Source organism: Salmo trutta, chromosome 27, assembly GCF_901001165.1.
Source record: "Salmo trutta chromosome 27, fSalTru1.1, whole genome shotgun sequence".
Classification (NCBI taxonomy): Eukaryota; Metazoa; Chordata; class Actinopteri; order Salmoniformes; family Salmonidae; genus Salmo; species Salmo trutta.
The window spans coordinates 30192363-30213266 of NC_042983.1; the positions used below are offsets into that span (position 1 = coordinate 30192363).

General features: G+C 41.0%; 2 protein-coding genes across 8 annotated transcripts in view; both read left to right on the forward strand.

Annotated features, from left to right (window-relative positions):
• The window catches only part of LOC115164875 (snRNA-activating protein complex subunit 4), a 28089-nt gene extending 14501 nt beyond the window's left edge, over positions 1–13588 (forward strand). For all 5 annotated transcript variants that reach the window (XM_029717754.1, XM_029717756.1, XM_029717752.1 and 2 more), the window contains exons 16-25: positions 1692–1783; positions 1869–1954; positions 2046–2501; positions 2927–3016; positions 5155–5335; positions 8733–8803; positions 9169–9225; positions 10924–10963; positions 11492–13074; positions 13179–13588. In XM_029717754.1, the coding sequence (XP_029573614.1) occupies positions 1692–1783; positions 1869–1954; positions 2046–2501; positions 2927–3016; positions 5155–5335; positions 8733–8803; positions 9169–9225; positions 10924–10963; positions 11492–13074; positions 13179–13274 (2752 nt within the window). In that variant the 3' untranslated portion in view covers positions 13275–13588. The remainder of the gene's footprint in view (positions 1–1691; positions 1784–1868; positions 1955–2045; positions 2502–2926; positions 3017–5154; positions 5336–8732; positions 8804–9168; positions 9226–10923; positions 10964–11491; positions 13075–13178) is intronic.
• A 998-nt stretch (positions 13589–14586) lies between these two features.
• On the forward strand, positions 14587–20285 carry LOC115164876 (caspase recruitment domain-containing protein 9). 3 transcript variants are annotated; one of them, XM_029717757.1, is made up of 11 exons: positions 14587–14865; positions 15122–15259; positions 15446–15771; positions 15921–16100; positions 16703–16858; positions 17200–17325; positions 17622–17810; positions 18283–18328; positions 18505–18614; positions 18860–18933; positions 20095–20285. In XM_029717757.1, exons 1-11 carry the CDS (start codon positions 14667–14669, stop codon positions 20195–20197), a joined length of 1647 nt encoding a protein of 548 aa, XP_029573617.1. In that variant the 5' UTR covers positions 14587–14666; the 3' UTR covers positions 20198–20285. The 3 variants fall into 3 exon arrangements, with proteins under 3 accessions (XP_029573617.1, XP_029573618.1, XP_029573619.1); XM_029717758.1 differs by having other exon boundaries at positions 18509–18614; XM_029717759.1 differs by having other exon boundaries at positions 14667–14865; positions 16706–16858; positions 20095–20203.
• Positions 20286–20904: the final 619 nt, after the last annotated feature.

Consider the following 20904-nt stretch of genomic DNA (forward strand, 5'->3'; position numbering starts at 1 on the left):
GTGAAAACCCACATTTATTCAAATAGATTTTTTCCCTGCCGAGAAGTTTCCGTTAGTTTGAAGGTTTGTTTCTGAAGTCCTTTGTTGTTGTTGTAAATAATTATTTAGTCACTTTTTTCCCATCTTATTTTAAATAAGTTGCAGAGAATACACTTCATGATGAAGTATAATGACCATCCTGTGTCTCTTTACTTGGACTAAGAAAATACACTTTGACACTGTCAAGAATCATTATGACCATATATAAGCCAGATAGGCCTATCACGTACATGCCCTTATGTCAGTCATCAGTCAAAAAGAGGGTGTCTAGTCCTGCTCCTGAAATCTGCTCCTGTGTTCATCCCAGTCATCAGTATCAGCGCATTGGGGTAGGTGCATGTCTGACATCAAATTGCACACAATTACAATGATAATATAATATGGTCATAAAATGTTTTATAGCAAACATATTATTGACAAGTAGGCTATGGTGAAATGGAATGTTTTGCCATGTTTGGTAGGTTTTGTGGGTTTTCACACTTATGTATGTGGCATAACCTTCCATAAAATAATGCAATATAGTCACAACAGGTCTAAATATCATAAGTGTTAGGACCATATTATGACAAGTTGTGTAGCTGTTATGACATGGTTATGACGACTGTCATAATGTGTTATGACGCTGGGCGTTAAGTAAAGTTTTGGCTTTTTTCCCCCAAAAAATGTGGACAAAATTCAGCTAAAATTACACCAACAAAACACAAAAAGATGGATGAGCATGCTTTGTAATGTTTATAAAACAAATGTATTACTAGTAAGACGTAACGTGGTATATTGTTTAATTTCATTTTTTTGTGACCGGAGTCTTTTTTTAACCAAAATATCATAGATGATACGAAAAATGAGGTTACCATGGTAGTGCGACTCCAGTCATGTTTGTGCCTGTGAGAGTCTGACTAGTAGAAGCGTTGTCTTCTCTTCCCTAGCAGTTGAAACTCAAACATAGAAAAACAGCCTAGCTTGTGAACAAAACAATGGAAATAGCCTAGAAACACAAGGACAAAATCTCACTTCAGTAGATTTTGGTTTCAAGTAAATAAGACAACCTTTTATGCCTATGTGCACTCAGCTCTTTACATGCGCACAGCCCCCAGCCAGGCAGTGTTGCTGCTCGACGTGCAATAGGCTGTATAGGATTCGTAGTTTGACTATGTGCGACTAATTTACCAGCTATGAAACTAAACGGCAGAAATACTTTGTAAACAGCTACTGCAGCGTTTATTTGACTATGCATGTGATCATACTTGACTATTTTTATTCACAAATGCGAGTGAAATGCTCGCACTGTGGAGCCCTGACCACCCGCCAACATGGCTGGTGAAATGGACATCTTACACGCCAATGCCAAAATCTACCCGCAGGTGGCGGAGTGTTCATTTTAGACCCTGCAGCCATTGTATATCAGATCGTATATCTCCGTATGACAAAAAAAATATTTTTACTGCTCTACGGTGGTAACCAGTTTATAATAGCAATCAGGCACCTCGGAGGTTTGTATTATATGGCCAATATACCATGGCTAAGGGCTGTATCCAGGCACTCCGCGTTGCATTGTGTGTAAGAAAAGCCCTTTATTGGCCATATACTACACCCCTCGGGCCTTGCTTAATTAGAAAATACGGTCACTGACAAACTGTTGTTTCATTCTGTAGGTATGTGGACGTCCTGATTGGGAACGTGAAGAAGGGGCCCTTTGACGAGGAGGAAAAGGCGCAACTCCGACAATTGGTGGAGAAATATGGACGTAGGAACTGCTATAGAAAGCTGACTCGCGTAGAAACTATATAAAAATAATCAGGTTTAACAATTTATTTTGTCCTTTTCTATAGTTAAATGGGCTAAGATAGCTTCTGAAATGCCTAACAGAATTGACTGCCAGGTCCTTCAACAGTGGAGGAGAATGACAGGGTACAAGGTGAGTGTTTACTATGTAGCCTTATTGTCCTTCTCAACTCAGTCTGTAACACTGGACATACAGTTAATTACGCTCTTATTTTTGTAAACAGCCCAGACCTCGGAGGGACAGAAGTAGAAGAGGATTGCAGAGGAGAAAGGCAGTGGCTGTGAGGAGCATCAAGAGTAGGCTGAAGAGGCTAGACGATGATGTGCACTCAAGCGCCGATGAAGAGGAGAGCGTCAAGATGGAATTTATGGACAGTGACGACGACAAGAAACAGAAGTTCTTTGAACTGTACGGATCTGATCAGGAAAGTGACATTTTTGAAGACTACACCCAACCAGACATGGAGCAATGGATCCCCATGCGAGAGAAGCAGTTTGAAGGGATGGTGAGGAGTGTGATGGTTAAACGGCCCAGCAAGGACACAACGCAAGAGCAGGCAGCGACGGACAGCCAGGCCGCAGCACGCAAGTTCATGGTGGTACGCTCCACCGTCCTGGACCGCTTTGGCAAGCCTGCTGCCACTGTCATTGGACAAAACCCCCCAATCCTGGCAAAGAAGGTACCAGCATTTATGTATTAACAGTCATGTGATTCGTTGCACCATTATGTGTATAGCGTATGCAGATTTTGAACACCCGTCCCTAGACGGGCCTTTATGAAGTTGTCAACCTAAAATGAATGCAACCATTGTAATTTTGTTCCCAAATACCACCATCATAAAGCAGACTAGATCTGCATCAGTAACCATAGCTACATATTAACTTCATCTGAATGTATCACAAAATGGGATCACTAGGCAGTTAATATTTAATAAACATTCATCAGCTGTGTAGCTCATTTTAAAGTGAGTCTCTTTGTTTATGAACTCAGAAATATGATTCTTATTTTAGAATATGTAGTAAAGTTAGCTGGCTAACCGATTGATTCCTGCTTTGACTTAAGTATAGCAGCATGTGACATTCTCTGTATGTGTTCCTTCTAAAGGATTGCAACAGTGACCTGGCCATGCTCCAGGTGTGCTATGGAGAGGTGAGGAACCTGATCACTTGGAAGAAAACAAATGCCACAAAACATGTAAGTCGCCAGGTGACACTCAAAAATTACAACAATATTTTCATTTAGCGCCTCTTTATGTGGTGAAACATGTTTCAATTGCTTTTTATCCCAAACAAAAATGATTCCAGTGGATACATTTTTGTTCATTTGTCAGAATAGATTTAGTGAAAATTAGATATATTTTTTAAAGGAAATGTTGATAGAATGTTTGATTAGAATCCATCAATAAATCCTACTGTTTCATACAAATTAATATAGTTAAAGCTTGAATCTAGGTAAGGACAGTGTGCTAAAATAGTTGTTGGCGCTAAGGTTTCGTTGCATAGCCTATCTAGCTCAATCGATGATGGAGATTGAGCTGTGTTAATACAGAGGTCTTCTGCTCGTAAAGCCTGTGATGTGTGTCTTCTGTTTTCTATGTACAGTACCAGTCAAACGTTTGGACACACCTACTCATTAAAGGGTTTTTCTTTATTGTTACTATTTTCTTCATTGTAGAATAATAGTGAAGACATCTAAACTATGAAATAACACATACCGAATCATGTAGTAACCCAAAAAGTGTTAAACAAATCAAAATATATTTGAGATTCTTCAAAGTAGCCACCCTTTGCCTTGATGACAGCTTTGCACACCCATAGGATTCTCTCAAACATCTTCATGACGTAGTCACCTGGAATGCATTTAATTTAACAGGTGTGCCTTGTTAAAAGTTAATTTGTGGAATTTCTTTCCTTAATGTTTTTGAGCCAATCAGTTGTGTTGTGACAAGGTAGGGGTGGTATACAGAAGAATAATAGTGAAGACAAACTATGAAATTACACATATGGAATCATGTAGTAACCAAAAAAGTGTTAAATCAAAATATATTTTATATTTGAGATTCTTAAAATAGCCACCCTTTTCCTTGATGACAGCTTTGCACACTCTTGGCATTCTCCAAACCAGCTTCATGAGGTAGTTACCTGGAATGCATTTCAATTAACAGGTGTGCCTTCTTAAAAGTTAATTTCTTTCCTTCTTAAAGCATTTCAGAAGGTAACGTTGAGTTGTGACAAGGGGGGATTATACAGAAAATAGCCCTATTTGGTAAAATACCAAGTCCATATTATGGCAAGAACAGCTCAAATAAGCAGAGAAACGACAGTCCATCATTACTTTTAAGACATGAAGATCAGTCAATGCAGAAAATGTCAAGAACTTTGAAAGTTTCTTCAAGTGCAGTCGCAAAACACCAAGCGCTATGATAAAACGGACTCAGAGAGTTAACTGGACATCAGATTGCATCCTAAATCAATTCTTCAGAGTGCAAGTAACAGACACATCTCAACATCAACTGTTCAGAATCAGGCCTTCATGGTCGAATTGCTGCAAAGAAACCACTACTAAAGGACCCCAATAAGAAGATTTGCTTGGGCCAAGAAAAACAAGCAATGGACATTAGACTGGTGGAAATCTGTCCTTTGGTCTGATTCCAAATTTGACATTTTTGGTTCCAACCGCCGTGGCTTTGTGAGACGCAGAGTAGGTGAACGGATGATCTCCGCATGTGTGGTTCCAACCGTGAAGCATGGAGGAGGAGGTGTGGGGTGCTTTGCTGGTGACGCTCTCTTGTGATTTATTTAACATTCAAGGCACACTTAACCAGCATGGCTGCCACAGCATTACGCCATCCCATCTGGTTTGCGCTTAGTGGGACTTTCATTTGTTTTTCAACAGGACAATGACACAAAACACACCTCCAGGCTGTGTAAGGGCTATTTGACCAAGGAGAGTGATGGAGTGCTAGATCAGATGACCTGACCTCCACAATCACCCGACCTCAACCAAATTGAGATGGTTTGGGATGAGTTGGACCACAGAGTGAAGGAAAAGTAGCCAAAAAGTGCTATGTGGGAACTCCTTCCAAGACAGTTGGAAAAGCATTCCTCATGAAGCTGGTTGAGAGAATGCCAAGAGTGTGCAAAGCTGTCATCAAGGCAAAGGGTGGCTACTTTGAAGAATCTCAAATATAAAATATATTTTGATTTGTGTTATTTCATAGTTTTGATGTCATCAATATTATTCTACAATGTAGAAAATAGGAAAAAATAAACAAAAACCCTTGAATGAGTAGGTGTGTCCAAACTTTTGACTGGTACTGTATATGTCTGAAGAAAAACAGTGTGTCTACGAGCAGTGACCAGGGGACGCCTCACAATTGCTCAAGGCAAAAGGACTCATCTGCCAACAGTGAAACCTACACCACTCTCAACTATTCCCTTCAGTTAGCAGTCACTCCCTGGGTGGGCAATGTGCTTATGCCCCCACCAATCTCTTCAAACAAGCTCAGTGAAGGTACTTTATGAGTTGTCACAGGCAATATATCCTAACTTCTCTCACTTGTAGATAAGTAAAATGAGCGTTCTTGTTGTTAAATAATGGGTTTTGGAAGACTGAACGAAGGACTTGACTTGATCCTGAGTTATATACAGTAAGTGTACAAAACATTACGAACATCTGCTCTTTCCATGCCGTAGAATGACCAGGTTAAAGCTATGATCCCTAAGTGATATCACTTCTTAAATCCACTTCAGTCCGTGTAGATGAAGGGGAGGAGACAGGTTAAAGAAGGATTTTTAAGCCTCAAGACAATTGAGACATGGATTGTGTATGTGTTCCATTCAGAGGGTGAATAGGCAAGACAAAAGATTGAATTGCCTTTGAACGGGGTATGGTGGTAGTTTGGCCAGGTTTTAAAATGGCTGCTATGTTAGCGCCTTTATTCTATACATGTTGGTGATGTAACAATACGAGAGTGCCTCTGACGGTTCCCTCTGAAATTACCCACTGTAAACAAGTAAAACAGAGCTGCGAATTTAACAGATGTTTTTATTGATTAGCATTCAGGATAATGTGTATCCAAGTCTGTACTGTGTTGTGATGTCAACAAATTGCAAATAAACAGCACAATGCGGAAGCTTAATTTATCACTTAGCAACAGCTATGGAGGAGAAAAGTGGCGCTCTCGGGACATTCAGATATATACCGCATTGGCTAAACTCGATATATACACTGAGTATACCAAACATTAGGAGCACCTTCCTAATATTGAGTTGCACCCCCCTTTTTTCCCTCAGAACAGCCTTAATTCATCAGGGCATGGACTCTACACTACCGGTCAAAAGTTTTAGAACACCTACTCATTCAAGGGTTTTTCTTGATTTTTACTATTTTCTACATTGAAGAATAATAGTGAAGACATCAAAACTATGAAATAACACATATGGAATCATGTAGTAACCAAAGTGTTAAACAAATTAAAATATCTTATATTTGAGATTCTTCAAATAGCCACCCTTTCCCTTGATGACAGCTTTGCACACTCTTGGCATTCTCTCAACCAGCTTCACCTGGAATGTTTTTCCAACAGTCTTGAAGGAGTTCCCACATATGCTGAGCACTTGTTGGCTGCTTTTTCTTCACTCTGCAGTCCAACTCATCACAAACCATCTCAATTTGGTTGAGGTCGAGGGATTGTGGAGGCCAGGTCATCTGATGCAGCACTCAATTACTCTCCTTCTTGGTAAAATAGCCCTTACACAGCCTGGAGGTGTGTTGGGTCATTGACCTGTTGAAAAACAAATGATAGTCCCACTAAGCCCAAACCAGATGGGATGGCGTATCGCTACAGAAGGCTGTGGTAGCCATGCTTGTTAAGTGTACCTTGAATTCTAAATTAATCTCAGACAATGTCACCAGCAAAATTCCCCCACACCATAAAACCTCCTCCTCCATGCTTTACGGTATAAAATACACATGCCGAAATAATCCATACATGCACACCACGTACGCACTCCAATTTAGACTCCAGACCAAAGGACAAATTTCCACCTGTCAAACGTCCATTGCTCGTGTTTCTTGGCCCAAGCAAGTCTCTTCTTCTTGTTGGTGTCCTTTAGTAGTGGTTTCTTTGCAGCAATTTGACCATGAAGGCCTGATTCACACAGTCTCTGAACAGTTGATGTTGAGATGTCTGTTACTTGAACTCTGAAGCATTTATTTGGGCTGCAAATTCTGATACTGGTAACTCTAATGAGCTTATCCTTTGCAGCAGAGGTAACTTTGGGTCTTCCATTCCTGTGGCGGTCCTCATTAGAGCCAGTTTCATCATAGCGCTTGATGGTTTTTGTGACTGCACTTGAAGAAACGTTCAAAGTTCTTGAAATTTTCCATATTGACTGACCTTTATGTCTTAAAGTAATGATGGACTGTCGTTTCTCTTTGCTTATTTGAGCTGTTCTTGCCATAATATGGACTTGGTATTTTACCAAATAGGGCTATTTTCTGTATAACCCCCCCCCCGCCTGTCACAACTCAACGTTTCCTTCTGAAATGCTTTAAGAAGGAAAGAAATTAACTTTTAAGAAGGCACACCTGTTAATTGAAATGCATTCCAGGTAACTACCTCATGAAGCTGGTTTGGAGAATGCCAAGAGTGTGCAAAGCTGTCATCAAGGAAAAGGGTGGCTATTTTAAGAATCTCAAATATAAAATATATTTTGATTTAACACTTTTTTGGTTACCACATGATTCCATATGTGTTATTTCATAGTTTAGATGTCTTCACTATTATTCTACAATGTAGAAAATGGTACAAATAAAGAAAAAATGTTGAATGAGTAGGTGTTTTAAAACTTTTGACCGGTAGTGTACAATGTGTCGAAAGCATTCCATATACTGGCCCATTATCACGAGAATTTTTAATCCCAATGATGACAACTAAACAATAATTTAAGCTTTGACCAATCCCCGAGGTTTGTAAGACCCTGGGTTTAATAATAATTAGGCAAAGACTCAGATTCTGCAAAAGGTTCGTTGTTCTTTATTCAGAGAGTTCTAAAGTCAACCAAAATGTGAACAGTCTTTATAACCCCCATATATATACACACACACACACACACACACACACACACACACACAAACAATAGGTGGGCTATATCTTTTTCCACAGTTCACATTCCTCGTTTATCACTATTCTACTAGCTTGGCAGTTCCTTGCCGTTCCTTTCCTCCCTAGATTAGAGGGGGCTTGACAGGGCCTCTTTCCTGTCGTAAGTTTTTCAGAGTTCCAACCAGGTCATGTGTAGTTCAATTGTCCTCTATTTTCTCAACTACACATTTCTCACCCTTAACTTGTCTCCACCATACCTTATTGGATTATAGTCTTATAATTCTAATACATTTCACTTTGTTAATTACGTTTCAGGGTGGAATTCTTTAGTCATTACTTTAAACATATACATTCCCTTATCACTCATGTTGACTCCAGTGCTTCCCACAGTTGTCAAGTTGGCTGGATGTCCTTTGGGTGGTGGACCATTCTTGACACACACGGGAAATTGTTGAGCGTGAAAAACCTAGAAGCGTTGCAGTTCTTGACACAAAATGGTGCGCCTGGCACCTACTACCATACCCCGTTCAAAGGCACTTAAGTATTTTGTCTTGCCCATTCACCCTCTGAATGGCAAACATACACAATCCATGTCTCAACTGTCTCAAGGCATAAAAGTCCTTCTTTAACCCATCTCCTCTACCCTCCTTCCTCTGCACTGATTTTAAGTGGATTTAACATCAATAGGGAATCATAACTTTCACCTGGTCAGTCTGTCATGGAAAGAGCAGGTGTTCTTAATGTTTTATATAGTCAGTGTATATGACTCTAAATTGATCTTACTTTCTCTTGTTTTTGTAGCTGACATGGTGCGAGAGAGATCAGAGAGCATTGGACTCACCAAGACCCCAGTGTTCTTGTTATTTCTGCAGGTAGGGAATGAACCCAGGGGGGGGGGGCAACATTTTTATATGAATGAGCACAATAATGCCATTATGTTAGTTGGGTTTTTCTTATGGATGCGAGCACCTAGGCCTATGCAGAAATTCTGGCACGTATTCTAATGCTGATAGACAAACACGAATGACTTCAAGCTACATACAGGAAAAATGGAACACATACGTTCTTTATTGGCATATCGAGCACATGACTAGCTATTATGGTACACAATTAATGCATCATAGCCTCAGTCCAGAATATCTGAAAAGGGTTAACTGATAATGCCATATTTTGAATCCATTGTCAGCCGATTATATGAACATTTATATTGTGCATTTTCTAATGCGATCTGAAATAGGTCCTCCGTGTGGATGCTGAGGGCTGTAAGCAGATAATTAAAATGCGTAACAAACAAGTGAGTATAATTTACTACACCATATAACAAAAAGAACTCATACTTTAAAACCTTTACAGTTTTAGGTTTTTGCATCTATAATAATTGCTACTTACTGTGCATTCGGAAAGTATTCAGACCCCTTGACTTTTTCCACATTTTGTTACGTTACAGACTTATTCTAAAATTGATTAAATAATGTTTTCCCTCATCAATCTACACACAATACCCCATAATGACAAAGCGAAAAAACGTATTTTTAGAAATTTTTGCACATTTATGAAAACAGAAATATTTACATAAGTATTCAGACCCTTTCATGTGAGATGCAAAATTGAGCTCAGGTGCATCCTGTTTCCACTGATCATCCTTGATGTTTCTACAACTTGATTGGAGTCGACCTGTAGTAATTTCAATTGATTGGACATGATTTGGAAAGGCACACACCTGTCAATATAAGGTCCCACAGTTGACAGTGCATGTCAGAGCAAAAACCAAGCCATGAGGTCAAAGGAATTTTCCGTAGAGCTCCGAGACAGAATTGTGTCGAGGCACAGATCTGGGGAAGGGTACAAAAACATGTATGCAGCGTTGAAGGTCCCAAAGAACACAGTGGCCTTCATCATTCTTAAAAGGGAGAAGTTTGGACCCACCAAGACTCTTCCTAGAGCTGGCCGCCTGGCCAAACTGAGCAATCGGGAAGGAGGGTCATGGGTCACTAACAAACCCAATGGTTACTCTGACAGAGCTCCAGAGTTCCTCTGTGGAGATGGGAGAACCTTCCAGAAGGACAACCATCTCTGCAGCACTCCACCAATCAAGCCTTTATGGTAGAGTGGCCAGATGGAATCCACTCAGTAAAAGTCACATGACCGCCCTCTTGGAGTTTGCTAAAAAACAACCTAAAGGACTCTGACCATGAGAAACAAGATTCTCTGGTCTGATGAAACCAAGATTGAACTCTTTGGCCTGAATGCCAAGCGTCACGTCTGGAGGAAACATGGCATCATCCCTACGGTGAAGCATGGTGGTGGCAGCATCATGTTGTGGGGATGTTTTTCAGCGGCAGGGACTGGGATACTAGTCAGGATCGAGGGAAAGTACAGAGATCTTTGAAAACCTGCTCCAGAGCACTCAGGACCTCCGACTGGGGCAAAGGTTCACCTTCAAACTGGACAACGACCCTAAGCACACACCCAAGACAATGCAGGAGTGGCTTTGAGACAAGTCTCTGTCCTTGAGTGGCCCAGCCAGAGCCCGGATTTGAACCCGATCGAACATCTCTGGAGAGACTTGATAGTAGCTATGCAGCGACGCTCCCCATCCAATCTGACAGAGCTTGAGAGGATCTGTAGAGAAGAATGGAAGAAACTCCCCAAATACAGGTGTGCCAAGCTTGTAGTGTCATACCCAAGAAGACTTGAGGCTGTAATCGCTTCCAAATATGCTTCAACAAAGTACTGAGTAAAGGGTCTGAATACTTATGTAAATGTAATATTTCCTTTTTTTTAAATAAATTTGCAAAAATGTCAAGCTGTTTTTGCTTTTTCATTATTTGGTATTGTGTATAGATTGATTGGGGGGGGGAATTTAATTAATTTTAGAATAATGCTGTAAGGTAACAAAATGTGGACAAAGTCAAGGGGTCTGAATACTTTCCAAATGCACTGTATAAGCAATTTGAACAGAGCAATTGTGATGTCAATTTATCTGTTTCAGGCGGTACTCATGGGACACAGATCTTGGGAAGCGAAACAGGGTAACATATTATGTTTGTATATCGCATTGAATATGTCTTACCCTGTGAAAGTGATGTCCACTTCCGCTTTACTTCCGTATCGTTTCCCATGCTGTTTTGAATGGGCTTCGTGGTTATTTTTTTTTAATTCATGAAAATGCAGCCATTTTAAAATGTATATAAAATTATATTTGTGCTTGTGGATGAATTGACCGCTACCAGATACCTTTTATGATGTTTTTGCGCTTGAAGACCCGTGTACTATGTTCCTCCACGTTGAAGACAAAAAAGAATTTAACTACAAAAGTTGAGAAACTCAAGGCTGAGGAGCAGTCACTTCCTGCTTACTTTCTCTGCATGCTCTCGCCACCAAAAATCACTTATTAATTAGCTAAGAGCTTCAGCAATGGTCAACTGCAAAGTATTTAAAAACAACAAATCTATTAATCGATATTAAATGTATAATTTATTTTTATAATTGTGGTAATTACACCCATATGTGAATTATGTTTAACATAAATGCCTCTTTTTTTATTTACTTTATTCTAGCTTTATTGAAAAAACCAAAGCAACGGCATGGTCCCAGAACGGTAGCCAGTATGCTGAACCAGAAGGGAAACGAGCAGCAGAACAGCCAGCAACAGAACAGTCAACTTGTGATGATGATCCCTCAGACCTTTGTCATTGGACAGCCTGTAGTACAGTCCATCCCACATCCTACAGTCCCATTCACTCCAACTTCCAGACAACAACTCATGCCTTCCACACTTACCCAACCCGGACCCTCTACCCCCAGCCGACCCATACCTTCCACCCCTGGTCAACCTTTACCCTCTACCCCCAGCCAACCTATACCCCCTGCTCCTGTCCAATCCTCAACCATAATAGACAGGGTGAATGTTCAGGTAAATGAGAATCTTTCAGCAAAGAAACGCAATCTCAAACCTACTGAGAAATCACAGGCCCCCAAAGAGGTCAAGGATGCTGCAATTGCTGAAAAGTCAGTGGAACAGTCGCCTAAACGCAAGAAAGCCCGTACACAAAGTCCTCCCAAAGGAAACCTGGTTGGCCAACTTTCTAACGTAATTCTGTCCCCTCCACAAACTGCCTGGGTCCTGACGCGCAATGGACTTGTGCCAATCAGTGGCATTGGCATTCAGATGACACCTCAGAATCTACCAGCAAATGCTTTTGCACCTGCTTGTCCATCGCCTGTTGTTATCAACCAGCAAGTCCCTCTAACACTAAATGCTGCTGCAGCACAGGCCTCCTCCGATGTAACCCATGTCTGCCCATTGCCCTCTGCCTCATCCATAGCACAGGGAACGGCCTCCCCATCTGTTTTCTCCTCTCCCTCCACTACCTTCATAAGCAACACTGCTCCAAGGATGACCAACCCAGTGAACAGCATGATAATGACTAACCCAGCCCTGCAGACTGTGGCAACCACTGGTCCCCAGCTCAATGCAGTGTCACCTGTTCTCTCTGTTCCCATGAACACGGTCATCTCGGCTCCCATTAGACCACAGACTGGCCCGCCACAGGCTTTCGTCCTCAACGTCCCTCCAGGCTCTCTTCCGGCCTCATTCCCTCAGGGAGCCTTCCGAATCATGCAGCTTTACCCCCCTAAACGTGTCCCTCCACCCCGCAATCCAGAAGTAATACAGTTTGATCCCAACCTGATGTTCATGGAGAACCCGGCCAAAGTGAGCGAGTGGTTGAATGGCAAGAATGGAATTGCGCTTCCGGAGTTGGATGTCACTCTACCCTACCTTCCCCCCTTTGTCAGCAGCCTGAATACCTTTTTGAGTCTCCTGAAATGTAAAACGACATTGGCAATTAGTGCCATGCTGGTCCTGCGCCCAGAGGAGAAAGAGAATCAGGAAGAGGAGCAGCAGGTAGCGGCAGTACGGAGCCTCGTGGCAGAGCGTTTCATCCATAACCCGGGTTACCTTCTCCTGAAGGCTCGCTTCTTGTCTTGTTTCACCATGCCTGCTCTTCTGGCTACTATCAATCCAGTCAAATTCTCCATGTCTCCCACCACGGACCACAGTGATGTGGAGGAGGAACCTTTCAGGAACCGTCCAGGGATGCAGAATTATACTGTGTATGAACAGCCAACAACACTCCAGGTGAGTTCAGTCTCAAACCAATCCTCCTTCATATGTTTGATACACTGCCTTTCTGTCCTCTTCCCTCACTGAACCGTTGAGCGGATCTTATGTTCTTTTCTCAGGCCCCTCTGCTAAGCACTGATGGAACAGGATCTCCTGCCATCTTCTTCTCCGGAATCACCACAAGAAATAAAAGCCGTGACCTAGACATGGAGTAATTGGAATGGTTTTGGAATGTGTCATCTTACGTGTTAAACCAGGTTTTTGTGTTTAAAAGTTCTTGCCAATTTTGTTGTGATGTTACTGTCATAAAAAGGGATGTTACTAGAAAGAGAAGGTAGCTGTATTCTATGACGTCACTCAATACAGTATAGTTGCTGTTGAAATTGTACTTAATGAATGGTTCATATTTGTACTTGTTTTTGTTCATAATTTAATTATTCTTATACATTGTGTGAAGAGTTATGTTGACCTGTACATATTTTGTAATAAATCATTCTACTTGTTAATAAATGCGTATACATTGGATCTGCAGAGCACATTGGTCAGATCGAACCTCAACAACCACTTTTTTTGCAGACCACATAGTGGTCACCGAGGGTGACATTTTCATGGTGCATAACAGTTCAAATCTGTCAGAAAATACTAGCTATAAAACTCATTATATTCTGACACTGTGTTTTATTTTTGGCCAGAAATGTCCTCAAAGGGGTGAACCTTGCCTGTGAATAAATGTTTATTAGCCAGGATGCAAAAGTTTATTAGCCTCAAACTAAGGATGCAAATATTTATTAGCCCAAAGGATTATGCAGTTTCATGAGTGATGTAAAATTCTGGTAACTTTCCCAAAATCCTCAGGTTTTCCAGAAGTCCTGGTTGAAAGATTTTCGGAATCAAGACGGAATAAACAGGAAGTCGTGAATTCTCAAACCACGATTTCTGGAAAAGCTGGGACTTTTGGGAAAGTTACTGGAATTTTGCAACCCTGGTTAAATGGATTAATATTACATTGTGTACATAAACCAGTCAATACTCAAGAAACATATTTATAAACAATATTCTCCCTGATGGGCGAGTAACCTGTTTTCTATATTATTTACAATAAAAATATATTGTACCTTAACTTTAGAAACTACAGTAATCAAGTCAGTGTAATACTGTTTCATCAGCAGAACTGTTTTTTTAACAAATGAGGGAAGGAAGTGATTGAGTCATTGCCTCACAGTCCTTAAACAAGAGGTGTGTACTACTGCCAATACTCTTATCACTCTAGTCACTCCATTATTTGGTGTTGGTTTATTGAGAATAAAAGAACATGTTGGTAGGTAGATTATTCATAACCACTCAAGAAGGTACTACTATTGTCACACTGACAATTGCACATTATTTTCTTGAAGAGTTTGTCTCGTCACACTGTGGCATAAAATGGGGGAAATGAAAAAACTGAAATGACTTCTACAAAAAGGAACTTGACTCTTGTGTCATAAAACAGTATTTCCACATAACAGTTCCACATTTGGATTGGAACCACTTAACCATCTAGATTTTGCTCCCAGTTGATAAACCCTTAGTGAAGGAGTTGTTGAACGTACAGGGACACTGAGACAATCATGACTGACAGTCAGAGTGTGTCAGACATGGAGGATGAAGAGTGCTGGGTCCAGCTGGAGGATTACAGAATGCTGCTGATAAAGACCATTGAGCCGTCGCGAATCACTCCTTACCTGCGTCATTGTAAGGTGCTAAGCAGCGAGGATGAGGAGCAGATATTCAATGACCCCAGTCTGGTCACCCGTCAACGCAAAGTAGGTAAGGCACTGTCCTCTATTTCAGGTTATTGAGCAAACAAGGGGTCAAGTGTTACACTTTCTACTTTGAACTACAATAATTTGGTTGAATTCCAGGTTTGTATTGCAGGCACACTGCTTCTCAGAAGATTGCTATTATCAATTCAGGCATTAAGAGATGTGATAATCTGCTAAATAAATATGACCTGGAATGTGCCCACAATCTCCTGAAATTCATGTCAGTACCTTATTTATAAACCTCGGATCCATGTTCACAGGTGTACTATTGGATATTCTTCAAAGAACTGGACACAAAGGCTATGTGACATTCCTCGAGAGCTTGGAGCTGGACTATCCTCGATTGTATCGCAAAATTACTGGCAAAGAACCTGCCCGGGTCTTTTCTGTACTAGTTGGTGAGTAGCTATACAACATGACGTGTTTCTATAGACATGTTGTGTGTCTATCATGCAAGCTTGTAGATATTTGTGTAAGATTTACTGTAGGTTGAATTTTTTTGGCATGATCTTTCAAAGTGCTGGCGTCTATGACAATGGATTTGATCCTATAAACAAAACATCCTGTCCTCTCTGACATCATAGACACGGTGGGTGAGTCAGGACTGACTCAGTTCTTGATGAGTGAGGTCACACGTCTGCAGAAGGGCCTGCAGGAAGAACGCCGGCGCAGACAAGAGGCCACTTGGGCTGCAGCCACGCAGGAGGACGCCTTACGGCAGCAGCAGGTTAAGGAGAGGGAGCTGCGGAAGCAGCAGGAGCGCGTGCAGTGTATGAGGGAGGAGAGGGACCGGCAATGGGAGGTGGTATGCCACCTGAAGGACGAGAACTACAGCCTGATGCACAACGTAACCAAGCTGAGCGAAGAGAAGAATAGTGCTCTCATGTCCAACCGGGATCTGCAATTGGAGGTGAGATATGGGGGGGCAATAACTATTGGTTTACATTCAGTATAGAAAAACCTCTGTATTCCGACCAGTGGAGACATTTGTTATAGAACAGCACAAAGTCAATCCGCAACAACGAAAACAGTTTTGATGGGATTTTCATTGATCACTAGATAGAAAAGCTGAAGCACAGCCTGATGAAGGCAGAGAGTGACTCGAAAATCCAACGCAAGCAAACTGTGAACCTGAAGAATGCCATTGAGGAGAGACCCAGTCAGGACATGATTTGGCAGCTCCAGAGACACAACGATCTGCTCACAGTGCGCATCCAGGAGCTGGAGAGCTCAGCTCAGGTACATTTGATCTGTTCTCAATCAGTTTCGGGGGGGGGGGGGGGGGGGGGGGGCTGCAGCTCTGGCAAACCCAAACACATCAACTTATGGCAAAACCACTAACTATTGGTTTACATTTTAAGTATAGAAAGACCTCTGTTGCCAGACATGTTGAGACATTCATTATAGAACAGCACAAAGTCAGTCGACAACAATTTTAATTTTTTTTTTGGAATAACAGCTAGGAGTGGGATTTTGTTTCAGTGATCATTTCTCAGTAAATGTTTAGATATGCAGTGAAATAAAAAGGACACTGCACTGCACTGGACACATTTTGGAATAATAGCTAGGAGTAGCATTTTGTGCACCACAAGAAAAATGTCTTCACAAATAAAGTGATTGTTCAGATGCAGAATTGTACCATTTTTACATTACTGAGCCAAGCCGAGCCAAGTTGTGCTGGCTTGGTTAGGCATCCACTATAGTTTGTTGGAACTGTGCTCAAAAGGACAACGTGAAAAGAAAATATGAGCCAGCACAGTTACAGTTCATGTCGGTACGGTAGTGTGAAAAATGTATTGGATTGAGTGAGTAGTGTGACAGGATTAATCTATATGTTCCAGCAGGGGACAGCTCCAGCCCCCTTGGATCAAGAGAAGCTGAGCGTTGAGAGTCTGGAGGACTACAAGCAGCACTCTCAGGCTCAGCACCAGGAGCTGGTCAACAACATCTACAACCTACGCAGAGATCTGCACGATGCTGAGGCACTACGGAATCGGGTACACATCACGGCCTGATGCACTGAGCACTGCTTAGGAATAGCTGTAGGAGAAGACTACTAATTACATTGAATTTCTAAAATATAAGCTATTCAACTGCTCTTTCAACACAAGTGCAGGAGGAACAAAAAATTCCAGACACAAATTCTATTATTTCCTCAAAAATGATGATCTTGAGCATCAGGATGAATATATTTCCTTATTTTTGTAATCTGCCCAAGCGTGTTCCTCATTCATTGGAATAGCTGATTGTGCGAAGTTAAATTGTTCAAGTGGTGTCTTCCAATGTCACAAGTTATGGTGTTCCAATTGTAATATATAGGTTTGATTTGTTCTTGCAGTACTTGGAGGCGAAGGAGGTTCTTGAGTTGAAGTGCACAACATTAAAGAAAGATGCAAAAATGTATCGTGACCGAATGGAGGACATCCTGAAACAGATGGATGAGGTTATCAGGGAGAGAGACAAGGTGAACATGGTGTGATTTTAGGACTGTGATTCTTGGACCTCACTGTCTTGGGAAATCCTAACTTCCCCTTTACTTAGTCTCCAAATGACATCAAAGTGAAAATTCAACATCAGTGAAGGTTAGGATTCACCCCATACTGCGTATTTCTTTAATCTAGAATAATTTTGACTTCTTTTGATAAAAATTTAAGAGTTGACTATCTGTGTGGTTGTGATCAGAAGCTCATCTGCACCATTGCCATTTGTTTCATATAAACCATTACAGCAAAGCAAACCAAAGCTTTTGTTTTGCGGTAGGCCATCGCCTCTCGAGAGGAGTACCACCAGGAGAATTCACGGAGCCTCCAGGAGAAGGACCAGTACCGGAAGCAGATTCGGGAGCTGGGTGAGCGCTGTGATGAGCTGCAGGTCCAGTTGTTCCGGACTGAGGCAGAGGTTATGGCTCTACAGACCAGGCTTCACATTAACACCTGCTCCCCACATGATGTGAGAATGGATTCCACCAACCACTTCCATTTAGATCTGTCTTTTAACTCAAACATAAAATATGTCATCAGAATCACTGAACTGGCATTGCTAGCTTTTCAGATTCTATCTTAATTCGCTTTTGTTTCTGTTTTTTATGTTTATAAAGGATAGCATAGGATATCCTATTGATTTTGGAAATGTATTTATATTGATTTATGGTTTCCCTCTCAGATGTCAGACTTTGAGAATGGTTCCTTGCTGATATTGTAAATGTAATTTGCTTCCTGATTTACAACAAATGTTGTCCATGCAGTATTATTATGTTTGCAATGTTCAGGGATCTGAATAATTCTACTTCTACTTTTGACCTCTCTGTGTTTCCTCTATTACAAATTACCAGCAATAATCCATCCACTTTGGCAGCTCGTGTTTGCTTGTCTCTGCAACCCACTTTATTGAGTGTTCTCTTTCTGTGTGTTCTCTGCAACAGAAAAGCCAGACCAGTGAGGAAGACTGCAGAGATACATTAACCGAAGGCAAGAAGTCTATGACAAGTGACAAATAATCACAACAACAAAAAATTCAACAATGATCAGAAAAGTTATACTTTTTGTGTTCATGGTTATCATAAGCTTAGCTTGATATATGATTTCACCATGCTTTTTGAACTCCCAGCATTCTATGTTGTTAACTAAAAAAATCTTTATCACAGCTAGTAGTGGGGACCTGCAATGTCAGACATCGGGGGAGTATGATGTGTGCATTGCTTTGCAAGTCCACCCGTTGTGTGCAGAAGGGTCCCCGGAGGATAATATCTCAGGAGTAAGTACCTTCAATTGTTTCTCTTGACTAGTTCACATGTGTCTGGCCTGGGGCTGTGAGGTTTTCTTATTATATAATAAGCCACTTGTTATAGTAGTAACATCAACTGAACCTCAATTATCTGCATTGAACACACTTCACATTTTAGCCCCTAGAAAAACATATTTCAGTTTAAAAAGGAAAATAATATGAAGTTTATGGTTACTGTGTATTGTATATGTATTTTGCTTTGCTCCGCGTGACAGGAAAGAGCTTTATCAGAGGATGAGCCCTCAGACTGCAGCAAGCCCAGAGAGAGGTGTAACTTCTACTACAGAAGGTTGGCAAGTTTATATGTTTTAGAGAACACCACATAAGGACATTTACTGAAAATGCAGTATCTGTATTTTGTCATAAATTGTCTCCATAGGGGTAAAACTGCTATGCCCTGCAATGGGTTATGTATGGGAGTGATGTAAAGTGACTTTTCTGCTGCTTGTGTTATCCTGTTCTTTGTAAATATATATACACACACACACTACCGTTCAAAAGTTTGGGGTCACTTAGAAATGTCCTTGTTTTTGGAAAGAAAAGCAATTTTTTTGGGCAGAGTTGCAAAGAAAAATCTATATCTCAGACTGGCTAATAAAAAGAAAAGATTAAGATGGGCAAAAGAACACAGACACTGGACAGAGGAACTCTGCCTAGAAGGCCAGCATCACAGAGTTACCTCTTCACTGTTGACGTTGAGACTGGTGTTTTGCGTGTACTATTTAATGAAGCTGCCAGTTAAGGACTTGTGAGGCGTCTGTTTCTCAAACTAGACACTCTAATGTACTTGTCCTCTTGCTCAGTTGTGTACCGGGGCCTCCCACTCCTCTTTCTATCCTGGTTAGAGCCAGTTTGTGCGGTTCTGTGAATGGAGTAGTACACAGCGTTGTATGAGATCTTTAGTTTCTTGGCAATTTCTCACATGAAATAGCCTTCATTTCTCAGAACAAGAATAGACTGACGAGTTTCAGAAGAAAGTTCTTTGTTTCTGGCCATTTTGAGCCTGTAATCGAACCCACAAATACTGATGTTCCAGATACTCAACTATTCTAAAGAAGACCCGTTTTATTGCTTCTTTAATCAGTACAACAGTTTTCAGCTGTGCTAACATAATTGCAAAAGGGTTTTCTAATGATCAATTAGCCTTTTAAAATGATAAACTTGGATTAGCTAACACAACGTGCCATTGGAACACAGGAGTGATGGTTGCTGAAAATGGGTCTCTGTACGCTTATGTAGATATTCCATAAAAAATCTGCTGTTTCCAGCTACAATAGTCATTTACAACGTTAACAATGTCTACACTGTATTTCTGATCATATTTGATGTTATTTTAATGGACAAAAAAGGTGCTTTTCTTTAAAAAACAAGGATAAGTGACCACAAACTTTTGAACGGTAGTATATATATACATATATATATATATAATGATTTAATTCCTTAACAACAGGAAACGTGCCCTTAGGAGGTCAAAGGCCACATGCAAGGAATGCAAACCTTGTGTCCTGGACAACAGCAGTGGAAGTGACAACACTGACACGGATGGGATGTGACTGAGGGGGGGGGGGGCAGAGAAGTGGCTGGGGGACATGGCAAGGTCCTTCAGAATCATAGGCTAGTTTACTTTCCTTAACAAAAATATTTGAATTATTAAATCAATTGAAATAATAATTTTGTTGAAATGATGTACAGTACTAGTCAAAAGATTGGACACCTGTTCATTCAAGGGTTTTTCTTTATTTTACTATTTTCTACATTGTAGAATAATAGTGAAAACATCAAAACTATGAAATAACACATATGGAATCATGTAGTAAGCAAAAAAGTGTTAAACAAATCAAAATATATTCTTCAAAGTAGCCACCCTTTGCCTTGATGACAGCTTTGCACACTCTTGGCATTCTCTCAACCAGCTTCACCTGGAATGCTTTTCCAACAGTCTTGAAGGAGTTCCCACATATGCTGAGCACTTGTTGGCTGCTTTTCCTTCACCCTGCGGTCCAACTCATCCCAAACCATCTCAATTGGGTTGAGATTGGGTGATTGTGGAGTGCTCTGTCATCTGATAGAGCACTCCATCACTCTCCTTCTTGGTCAAATAGCCCTTACACAGCCTGGAGGTGTGTTGGGTCATTGTTCACTAAGCGCAAACCAGATGGGATGGTGTATCATTGCAGAATGCTGTGATAGCCATGCTGGTTAAGTGTGCTTTGAATTATAAATAAATCACTGACATTGTCACCAGCAAAGCACCCCCACA